The 12,099-nt window shown below is 40.6% G+C and overlaps 1 protein-coding gene across 1 annotated transcript; it reads left to right on the top strand.

Moving 5' to 3' along the window:
* The first annotated feature begins 663 nt into the window (after positions 1–663).
* Positions 664–11,448, top strand: LOC111270901 (uncharacterized). The gene is made up of 11 exons (XM_022851375.2): positions 664–1,246; positions 1,617–1,755; positions 2,174–2,798; positions 3,154–3,573; positions 4,006–4,288; positions 4,943–5,129; positions 5,263–5,437; positions 5,981–6,147; positions 6,507–9,714; positions 9,908–10,091; positions 10,257–11,448. The coding sequence occupies exons 2-11, from the start codon at positions 1,631–1,633 to the stop codon at positions 10,547–10,549; spliced, it is 5,667 nt and encodes a 1,888-aa protein (XP_022707110.1). The 5' UTR covers positions 664–1,246; positions 1,617–1,630; the 3' UTR covers positions 10,550–11,448.
* The last annotated feature ends 651 nt before the right edge of the window (positions 11,449–12,099 follow it).

Raw genomic sequence — 12,099 nt, forward strand, 5'->3', positions numbered from 1 at the left:
GATCTATAATGGATGTTAAGAACCTTTTCCAATATACTGGCTGCCACTGTGCCACAACAAATATAAATGTAGATTTGTAAGTGGTTCGCGTATTGAAATATAATAACCTATGAGCTCACCAAGAACAAAAGATAAGGTTTTGTTGTTCTTGAAGAAAATATTAGTATTACGCGGATAAAAGGGCGTCTTGATTTATCTTATCGGCGTTTTGATTAGTTCATTTCTGGCTATACCTACACGCAACTCAAAACTTTAATATTAAAAAACTATATGTATTTGTATAACGCTTTTTTTGTAGTACCTAAAATATGACTCGAGTTTATTGAGGCTAAAATACAATTTTTCCAATGGTTCTTCACAGCTCTTTTCATTTGATTGTATGATGCAAGATAGAAATAATAGCCTGTTAACGTATTTAAAAAAGAATTGTACCATGTATTTACCGTACGATTTGTTCTAAATCTGAAGCATACAAATATATCTGCAATAGGTGTTACAAATCATTGTAAGAGTGTAACTACTATTCAAGCTTTGAAATACATTTTAAAGCAGTACTATATTTTTTTGAATTGCGTACGGCTTTTGCGTTTTTACTAAACGAATGCTTAATGAAAAAAACGATTGCAAATTCTGCGGTGAGTTGACGTATACTACGCGTAATGAATTATTTTTCGGTAAAAATCTATGTACCGCAACAAATGGCGCTGTAGCACCTCCCTTTGAACTTGGCGGTATTCGTGGCGAACTTCGAATTTCGAACGATTGGACATTCGGTGCTCTCTTAAACCTCTAGTTAATCAGGCAGCAACCAGTGAACTGCCTGACGGAATGGGTAATGGCGCTATCGGACGTAAAACCCGAAACATTTAGCTAATCAGCGAGCGGAAAGGACGGCCCGAAAACGAAAGTCTGCTACCAAATGGCCATAGTGATCCTTATTCAAACAATTCAATCTATATCAACAAAGGGAGAGCGTATGGCGGTTAAAGAACCTGAACGAATGACTGCTACCACTAGCGGCGATGTTGCTGATGGAATAGCAGCACGGCGAAGTGCTGGGGAAAACACGGTTAACTATTAAGAGTGGGCACGTTCCTCAATACAAAAAGGAGATGAAAAATTATTTACAGCTTCATATCAACTGAAAAAAGAACATCAATCTTTCTTAGAGCAAGCGAGGAGGGTGACAGCGTGTTTGAAACAAAGTGAGAAATCGACCGGCGGTGAATAGAATTACTGCTAACGGGTACGTATTAGACAAATCAAACAGAATACACGAATCTGTTCCTTATTGACAAAGGCAAGCGAGGAGAATTAAAAAAATTTATTGGAATTGAGAATTGACTTTTGAATGACCAAATAATAGACACGCGTATTAAGGTACAAATTGAGAGATTTATTTAAAATAAAAGATAAAGCAGATTAGCGGTAGTTAAAAAAAAAGTGTTTCTTTTCAGAAGTAGTTGATATAATAATGGAAAACTACTAGTAAGGAACTGGACTTAATTTTATTGGCGCCACTATTTTTAGTACTCTTCTTTGTGAGTTTAGATCTCCTTTAAATGCTTATTACATTATTGCTTTAGAATGTCTTATTAAAATTCCTCACTGTGCAGTTGCCATCCCAAAGATGTCGAGTTTGTCGTCCCGACTGGGCTCTGCCCTATCGGGGCTTGACGAGGATTTACCGCGTCGTATTCATGCACTTCTCGTGCCAGATCCATCGAATGTCAACATTATTCAACACATTGTCGCGTAAGTTCCGTAAGAGCGACTGCTTGTATATGCAATATGTCTAAAAAAGCGAAATATGAAATTGACAGATCACCTTATGAATATAGTTAGTGAATTAATGTTCTGTCTAGGGTGTTTTTTTTAACATAATCAATTTGCTATCCAAGTTCATGTGCAAGTAGCGACTTCATGTATTCTCATTTTTTCAATCGTTGGCAATACGCATTTTAGAACCTACTCCGTTAGAATGGTGGGCCGCCGCATTATCTCAGCGCTACTTTCAAAAGCTAACCACTGCACACATAAACACAACAAGCTTATAGGTTATGTATGTACAATGTAATAATCCTGCACTCTTCAAGTGTCATAGGGAGTATTCGAATTAAACACAAGATGTACCCATTGTTGTATTACACTGTTTAATTTTTGGAACTTGTAGGCACCTGGGGAAATCAAATCTCAAGGATGGTGTGCTCGCGAATTGTGTCTTAGCGGCATTAGAAAGCATTGTGGCAGTGGTGACAAACTCCGCTGTGGATAATACGTCAGATGTGTCTACTTCGAGGTATTCGGAAGAGGCTTTGAACAAGGCGTTCGTCCTTGGAATACCGGATGATCTAATGAAAGCCATTGTTCAAGTTGTTTCGTTGCTGTATAGGCGGCGAACGGAAGCTCGCCAAGCTGCGCATATCTGTCGCTGCATGGCGCGTATAATGTCCCAGCAGCCCACCAAGGAACAGATTACTTATGTGGTTCATATCTTAAGCAACGTTTGCAAAAAAGACGCAGATGTTCCCGCTGAGAAGTGCGCGTACTCTCAAGAGTGCGCTCTCTGGTTTTTGTGGTTCTGTTTACTGCAACCTAAGTTTGCTGGATCGCTAAATGTCGGTGTCGTTGACGCCCACCTTGCGCACTGGAATATGCTGAGCTGCACATTGCTTCGTGAGTGGTCCTCGGGGTTGCCGCCCATGAAACGATGTATGGCGACTCGCTTGACCTGTCAGCTTATTAGATTGGCGTCCAGTTGCCAATTGGACACATTTCGGGTGCTTTCTAGTCTGAAGGTTAGTGTAAGGGAACGTATAAAATCTTTATACACTTGAATAGGTGTACAAAACGTTGATGACTTACGTGAATATCTAGGTTCTCCTGAATTTGATCATGTCTTTTAAGTAGGACGCCCTTGTAGCACGAAAATAATAATCTTCTTTATTCACAAGAATTATGCAGTATCTTTAGGTCTTTATGTGGCAGCACATAGTGACATAATGATATATATGTATTCAATAACTTATTTAATAACAGCTCGCAACTAGAATAGTTCTGAGTGAAGTGTTGAAAACAACTGACCTTTTTGTAATTTCTTGTTATTCAATATCCTAACAATTGTTTAACTATTTTGTTTGATTAAATCTACAGTTTCCATCAGATCTTCATGGCGTCATCACTTGCCTTGGGCAGCGCGATCTCGAAGGAGGTTTGAAGGCAGCACAGGAAGCTTCTGTTGTGAAAGAGTACGGGGCCATCTTAGATTATCTTAGCAATGTACTAGTTGTACGGATAGAACACGGAAAGAAAAACCTGCTTCAGTTGGCAGATACTACACTAGCGCTTGTTCGCTGTTTGTTGGCCATTTCTGAACAGCCCCTTGATCAAGCGCTTCTACTTCTTCGACATGTCGTATATAATCGGAGTGTGCTAAATGAAGAGGAACTGCCTCGTCTGCTCAAAGCTCTATGCACGTTGCGGGAACATCTGCCTTTTAATGATCCAAAACATTCCGTTTGGAAAAACGAGGCGCTTGCTAAGGTTGCAAACAATATTGCTAACGCACTAAAGGTTTGTTCCTTAATATACCACCAGTTTACTTTTAGTGGTAAGAAGAATGCAAAATGCCACAAAACTCATATCATTGTATCCACATACAAAACAGACAGTTCATACATCATATGCCTTGATGGCCTGAAACTCAGCCTACTTCGAGTTTTTGAGCTGACTTCCCCTTTTCCTGGTTGTAACAATCTATAGACGATAACTTACAGCAGAATAGCCCGTTTTATCTATTAGCCGTTTGTGGTAATCAGATAAGCTACTAAAGCATTTTTTCTTATATTAAAAGGTTACTCATTCGAGGTCTGCGAGATATGACTCGCTAAGGCCTCAGGTTATGGGCCTATGGGAACAGATGAAACAAATATCACCTGTCCTAACAATTTCCTATATAAACGTAATAATCCCAAAAGTAACCTAGGTCTATCTTTATGTGTACAGAATTGCAAGGAGGCGGATCAAGCTCAAAAGCTAGAAGAAACATTTGTGTTGATAATGTGCACACTTCTACCACGGTTTCCTGAATCAAAAGATTGCCTTCAGCTGCTTCGCGTGGTATTGATGGGAATCGAGATTGCAACAAGCATCTCTCCGAAAAACGCGAGCAGTCGCCTTGAGCCTTATCTCTCACCGCGTTGCATCGGCGCCGTTTTGGAACTATATGGACCCGACAAGGTTGACCCATTAGTATTAGTCGCCTGTGAAACTTCACTTAGAAAACAAGGTATGCAATGTAAGCTCGTACATCGCATTTTGTCGTTTGATGAGCTAGATATGGAGCTGAGTATTATAGGATGTTTGTCTTGAAATCGCAGACTCTAAGAGCGAAAAACCGAGTGGAAACGCTGAACTGAAACAAGGCGCAGGACAAGCAATTTTTGGAACCGATGTGGGGTTCACGTATTTGGCACTGAAGGATTGCGGTTCAAATCTGCTAAACCGATAATATAGAAATCACATTACTCAACTGGAAGAATATTTTGTTTTGTTTTTTTGTATTATTATTAATAATCATTAATATTTTAGTTTGGTTAATTTGTAAAAGGTGAAACTCAAGAGAATCGCTACAAGATAATTAGAAAGGAATAAGTCTGCAATTTAATGGTAGTTTTGTCAAACTAGGTGTACTACGAGTTCTAACACATTCTGATGCAATAGCTGAGGGAGCCTAACGCGTTAGGTTATTGTTCATGCACCCTATAATTTACGTTTGGCTATGTTTGTTAAACGAACGGCAGGACAAGCATCACTTTGCCTAGCTTCCCATAGGACTATGCAAAAAAGGAACAAACAACTTTGTATCTCAACCAGTTCAAGTTCACTGCTAGCACTATACTGCGTTGGCATTCTTATCGATTTTAGCTTATTTTGTCTTCAGATGTCTTTTTATTTAACCAGCTATCTAAAATGGAGCCGAACAGATTTAAATGGCTAGCACTAGAACTGTACGCGTTACAACGAATAGGAGCATCGAAAGAGGTAATGGACACCGTATTGGCTGAGCTCAGAGCGTGCCGGGTAAAAGATCAAAGGCTTGTTGACATCATAACAGTAATCAGCTTAAGGTGAGCGTTGCTTGTCAATTTTAGCTGCCTAACCCCTGTTAGCTTTACTATAATATATAAAATCTAAAGTACAACGAGGCATGGCCAGTTGTTCGTACACTGTTAAAGGCCTAGTGGTTTGTTCTATCCTTAGGGCAAAAGCTCAGCACCATGGTGACGAAGTAGTTGATTCGGTGCGCACAGAGTCATCGAATGAAAGTATTTTGATAAAAGGTGCGCGAAAAGGTATTTGGCTTTCGGTTCGCCTTCGGCAGCTGTCGGAAAAAATCAAGTCCGAAATCGATAGAAGTCAAAAACTTCTTCACGAGGTTAGTACATGTTTTTGTATTAGATCCAGAAAGTATTAAAGCGCATCTTCTAAGAAATATAAAGTATCTATAGAAATGTTCTCCTACACTATTATCATCGACCCGTATATAAAATGCCGATTTAATTTTATCGCTAGTATTTTACCGATTCATATCAAAGATGAATCTAGTTCGATTTCGCACATATTTATAATACATATATGCGTAATATATAGATTCGAATATAGATATTCGTAAATGTTTGTGCGAGACGCAATGGGATGACACGCATAATTGTGTCTAGCATGTAACAAGAAAATTTTATTGTTTATTATATCATATGCGAGGCTCGCATCGTTTTGCTTACATATATCAGGAGTTAAACACGCGATTGAAGTATGTCGTAAAAAACATCATTCACCACACTGGCCAAAGCTTTTCGTTCCTGGGAGCTTTCGGTTCATTCAAGACCGTGATTAAGGTTGTTATTAACAAGGTGAGTATTACTTATAAATACACTCTTTGTATAGTAATAAACGTCAGTAATGTGCTGTGTTCTTGCAGCCTAAAAGTTCCAGTCACGAGAATTCGGAAGCGTTTGATCGTCGCGAACTTTTGGATGATATGCCATTAGCCCTCCAGACGCTACGTTATTCGAATTATGTCGATCTTTTCCAGTCACTTATGTGGATCTTCGCCAACTATCAAGAGTTGAAAACCTTCGACTACTGGTACTCACTCAAAAAAAGCTCTTATAGTTTGAGCCGCCTAAGGTCTCTTGTGAAACGTGTTGCGTTGAATATAATACATCTGCATGGCCTTAATTAAATAGTCTATAAGCATAAATTTGTGTTCTTTTTATTTATTTATCAAAACTATACACAGATGCATATAAAAACGCATTACAGTATTGTTTTAATAAAGAATAACAACTATTATTTTTTTTTACTTCTTTTAAACAACGTGTTGTTCTAGTGCATAAAAAGTCAGCTTCGTCAGTTGGACTCAGTTTTCTAAGGCAAATTATCCTAGTTACCCTAGAAGTGGTGTCCTCATTATGATTCGGGTACTGCTTATGTATTTATTTCAGGATGCTTCTTGCAACTGCTATATGGGATGACCTAAAACTGGCAGCTGGTTTTCTTGCCATTAACGGAGATACGTCGAATCATTTTCGGATATTAACTATAACCGACGTTCTATTAAAGGCCACATCAGCCCCGAAGTCAGTTATTCTTGAGAACCGTTTACGGATCGCTGAAGCTCTGGTACAGGCGCGTTGCGTTGAATTGGCAGAAACTGTCCTCATCAAAATCGACAATCAGATCCAGGCCGGAATCATGCTTGACTGTGAGGATTTTTTTCACTTAAGGTATCGACTTGAGATGCTGCGACTCTGGGTAAAAGCTGAAGAATGTGGGCAAGAACCGCCATCACCCGACCGAATCGAAGACCTAGCTAAATCGGTGAGGGTAGCAACCATCGATAAACTCCGCATCTACGGTTTGAATCGATACTACCATGGCACAGCCTTAAATCGTTGGGGAATAATTGAGAGCGGCAAACGGACAGCAATCGACATTCTCGAGAGTACATCACGCAATATGAAAATGTGCCTAGAGTATCTTGAGACGAGAAATCCTACGGTAATGACATGGGAAAAACTTGATGTTGCATTTCCGATGCTGTCAACGGAGTGTGTAAAAGCTGACGCATTGTTCGATCTCGGCTCAATGAGAGAAACAATTAATGTGACAACAACCAGCTGTTCTGACGGCCAGGTATTGTTCAGTCTGTACTTTACGCTTCGGCACATTGAACGGATGCTTCGTATTGCGATTTTTTTTGACCGGCCGATTGAATCAAAAATGAAGATCGTTAGCGATATCCTCGACGTCAAAGGTGATCCGTTAACAAAACTTAGTGCGCAAACTGTCGATGAGGAGCCGTTTAAAATCAAATCATCCTCAACGATACCCTATCACACTGCAATGTACCTGAAGATGAGGCAGATCCAGGACGCCAAAGCAGAAAGGCGGATGCCAGCTAAAGAATTTGTCAAATTCCACAAACGTCAGAGGCATCCAACCACTTGCAAATGCTATCTTTGTTACAGCCTCGGTATTCATGTCACCCTAAAAAAATTGGACGCCATAACAGCGCATGTCACGTTGGAAAAATACTCATGCAGTGAGCAGTGTGCCGAAACTCGGTTGGCGAAAACATTGCGAGTCATTATGCAAACGCTTAGTCTCGACCCCCCTCCTGAGGAGATCCTATCTTTGCGTGCTATTGGTCAAAAAGTGAAGCTTCGACACGCCTTTTCGCTAAGTCACGGATACGCATTGATGGGAAAGTACCCGGAAGCATTGTTAATCCTATCAGATGCGCATAGCGCGCTTCAACAAGCAGGAACTCGCCATGATCGCTTAGAGATGGAGCTGTTGAAATTTGAGTATTCATTTAATGTCAACTGGAGCACGGCTCTCGCACATTTGGGTATTTGCACCAATGAACCTGTACAACTTGTGCCTGAGCCGAATTATTCGCTAAAGACGCCAGCTGCAACAAAAAGGCCAATAGTTAGAGCCGCGCCTCCTCGCCGCAGACTTCCATTTTCGAATGAAATTAGTATTGACGCCGGTGAACAATCGAAGGCAAAATCTGACGTTCCCAAAAAAAAGGCGCGCGTGGCCTGCCTATCGAAGAAAACGACTGCAGCAGTCGTGAACACCGATATCGAACCTGAGCCTGAAACGGTTTCTACTAATAACGAAACTGATGATTTTGAAGTAACTTCATCAACAAGTGCTTCTTATGGAACACAAGGTAATTCTGTCATTCCAACCCGGAAAACGCGCAAACAAGAAGCTGAAGACAGGCCCAAGTTCAAACCACTCGATGAAAATTCCAGTCGAGTTACTCGCACAAGACGAAAAATCCCCGTGCCCCGGAGTCATGAGCTTGCTGCACCCACCACTGGAATTGATGATATTATTTGCGATGATGATCTGGGTCTTGAGGATCAATTTATCAAGATTAGTTTGGCTGAACGTTTCAACAAGTCTCTCGAAATGGATGGTGATCGGGCAGAAAAGTGTTTCCAAACGTTGATCGATGCAGCACGCCCTTGTATGCCCGTAGGGAAGCAGGTTCTGCTCACGAACCTCTTCACGAATTTAGCATTCCTGAGCGCATGGCGCGGTCACAAAGATTATTTTCAGTTTTACCTCGAAAAATCATTAGGCGTCAGCGTTCAATTAGCTGGACTTAACCGAGGCCTCAAGATGGTGGGTCATTATGAAGACGGACTATTGGATAGCAGTTATTTTGACTGGCTCAGACCAACGGTTGAATTTGAAGAGCGTTGGTACGAGAAATTGTGGAAATGGTGTGATCCAGGTTGGAGCATTGTACAAGTGACAGCCGCTTTTGAACGCGCAGTTACTCCAAGTCTCATTGCAACCAGATATCAAAAAGGTTGCGATCCACAAACTGTACATATAAATTCAAACCTTGACGGCCAGTTTCAGCGAGCTTTTATCAAGGAATTTGAAGACATAATTGTTAAAAATCAAATTAGTCTGAAGTTAGTGGAGAAATCAAAATATTGGAAACTTCGCGAATCCGCGGATCGCCGACTTTACGAATTCTTCGAGTCACTAGAAAATCAGTGGATGGGTTGCTGGAAAGGCATGTTTCTTGGTAAGCTAAAAGATGAAACAACGCAAAAATTCGTGCTAAATCTAGCAAGTATGGTTAAAAAGTGGGCATCTAAGCGAAAGGTCAAGGTGGATAACGAATTGCTTATCACCGGACTTACAGCGCTGCCCTTATTAAGCCTCGAACAACTGGTGACTATGCTCTATCGGGTTATAAAGCCGAGCCTCAACAGCGTCGAGGAACTTCAAACACTAGCAGCTGATATCCAAAATCAAGTACGAGAGAGCCAGCTGTTAACGAAATCATCGAAACGTTTGCCCGTTATCCTAGTCTTGGACCGGCACCTCATTAATATGCCATTTGATAGCTGTCATATGTACCATGATCATGATGTAACGCGAATGCCGTGCGTCGGATTAGTTGCTGCACAGGCGCAATTGCAGCGTGTCAGAAACGCGGCTCTTTCACCTGCTGAGGCTTTCACACTTGCAGACCCCTATGCGGGTTTTTATTGCATAAATCCCGGAGACGATCTTCCTGAGAGCGAAAGACGCTTTCGGGAGGACATGTCCGTGCTGATCAAACGATGGGAGGGCACTTTGGGCAAACCAATGGAACGCGAAGATTTCAAGAGAGTGAGTTTTTTTCGTCATGAACTATCTGTCCGTTTTTTTTTGTCATAATCGGTTAAATGTCCTATTGCTGCAGAGGTATAAACGGGCTATCTCGTACGCTTTTAATATACATTTCTTTGGCACGGTATTTTGATACAGGTGCATATCGTAAACTCCCATTCACTGGAGTGCCATGTTCATTTCAATACTTCAGATGCTGCGTTCGAAGTCTGTGTATTTGTATTGCGGTCACGGAACGGGACGACAACATATGCGCGAGCAGATGGAGAATATCAACATACGGGCCGCTGCCTTGATCATGGGCTGTTCGTCCGGACGGATGCGCATCGTTGGCCAAAAAATGGACACCGAAGGTTATGCCCTTCGGCTGGTACTCGGTGAGCGTTATGTTTGATGTTTTTTTTGCCGAAAAGTGTTTATACGCAAAAGCATGGTTTCAATTTACCCTGGTTATAGTATGTTAAAATATGTGGTGAGATTGTTGGTCTCAGCTGCCTTATCCTGCACGTTTTTGAAAAATGACTTCGCTTACTATGCTTCAGGTGGCTCCCCAGCCGTACTTGGCAACTTATGGGATATTACGGACAGAGACTGTGATCTATTCACCTACGCACTCCTTCGAACGTGGTTATGGAAAACTTGGCAGGATGAAAATCAAGAGCATGAAACGGGAGATGAACTGGTGCTTTCACGAAGACGAGATACCGAAATCGTTACGAGGGCTGGTCTAGCTGCAGCCGTCGGATACGCTCGATCTGCATGCAAGCTCAAATCCCTTGTTGGTGCAGCGCCGGTTGTATGGGGATTACCCTGCCTTAGCTACTCTGTAAAATAAAGCTTCCATCCCATTATACGTGCATATAGCTGTAGCTTCTACACAAATTGTAAATTATGACGAAACTATGAAATTCATTATATTTTTATGGTAGAATATGTCGTAGAAATTTTTCAATATAACTGAGGTAAGTTTTTGAATTTTTTCAATGGTCACAGGACGAACGGTTAATGACTGACTACATGATTAAAGTGTGCGATTTGCTGATCAAAAAAACTTTTGTAAGATGCTAAATAAGTAAAGAATCTAATACGCATCAAATGCATTAGAAAATACGTTAGGTTAGGAAAACAATCAATATTGTTAATGCATTATGCGAATCAACGAATACTTCATTCAAATTATCTCTTATGGGAAGGCGCAATACTTGTTATTGTGTATCTCATGCCGACACTAAAAGAGTACCACATTGAGTGAATGGGGTATGATGAATTTAAGGGACATTTTTGATTTTCTAAATTCAATTAGAAGCCTATGCAACAACCACCGCAACGTGCGTTATAGCATACACCAAACGTATGACTGTATTCATACAGTTACATATTACTGTATATATATAAGCAATGTATATAACGTAACATAGCGCTGACGAAGATGTACACACGACGGTTTGTATATAACTCCGAAGAATAGAACTACGAAATACGTTGTTATACACGTAAAATACATAAATCAATTTTGATAAAGATTGTATTAAGCCTGCGCTTAATCTTTTCGCTTGATCTAGATTTTGACAGATCGAGTAAATCTCTAGTGCGATCACGAGTTCAGAATTCTTGGTTGTACGTAGATATTTCTCAGTTTTTATCTTATTAATGTGACGCGCACTCAGTCTGATATGCCCTATCTGCCCACTCATAATACGATTTGGCGAATAAAAATTGTTTTTTCACTACAAACAGTTAAACTTGTTGAAAATAGAAATTTGTTACATAGTGCTAATTTTCTTATATAACTATCTTCGAACCTACTAAATTCACTAAAATGACTAGCTTGAACGAATGTAGCCATTTTTTTTTATAATGTGGAGTTTTCAAAGCTTCGCATCTTCTGCCCGCTTTGCCGAAACAGGTTTTTGGGTTAACTCTGAATTTTTTGTTCGTTTAAGAATAATGCGGTGATAACCACTCGTCGTGATTGAGTGTGTATTAAGCAGCCCATGATAAACAATTGTCATATATGAGCACGTTGACTCGGCTAGGGACGATTTGGATCTGCTGCCTTTCAGGCCCCGTTTTATATGTAGGGATGCGTGCTTTTATCGCGAAGGTTACTTCGGAAAAATCCCAAAAGTTCGCCAGGGGCTTTTAGTTTCGATGACTTGGTTTTCGATGATCTATCGAAAGAGCCTGCTTTGATAACGCTATTCTTAAACAAAAGGAGCTTCAACTACAGACTTTAACAAGACGGTCGAACTGTACTAGGAGCATCAATAAAGTAACTGCTCGACTACCTGAAAACTTGATAGACCAGTCAGCGTAGGAAGCGCCAATATGAAGCGCCAAAAAAAAGACATCCCAACACAGTTTTTCAAAAAAGTTGTTTAGCAA

The sequence above is a fragment of the Varroa jacobsoni genome, unplaced genomic scaffold, assembly GCF_002532875.2.
Source record: "Varroa jacobsoni isolate VJ856 unplaced genomic scaffold, vjacob_1.0 contig00191, whole genome shotgun sequence".
Classification (NCBI taxonomy): domain Eukaryota; kingdom Metazoa; phylum Arthropoda; class Arachnida; order Mesostigmata; family Varroidae; genus Varroa; species Varroa jacobsoni.

What these genes read in the sequence shown, in the direction of transcription:
- LOC111270901 (XM_022851375.2), top strand. Translation starts at nt 1,631, where the DNA reads ATGTCGAGTTTGTCGTCCCGACTGGGCTCTGCCCTATCGGGGCTTGAC. An exon ending in AACTTCACTTAGAAAACAAG is followed by an intron (nt 4,289 to 4,942) that starts GTATGCAATGTA and finishes TTTTGTCTTCAG; the next exon opens with ATGTCTTTTTATTTAACCAG. An exon ending in AACGCGAAGATTTCAAGAGA is followed by an intron (nt 9,715 to 9,907) that starts GTGAGTTTTTTT and finishes TCAATACTTCAG; the next exon opens with ATGCTGCGTTCGAAGTCTGT.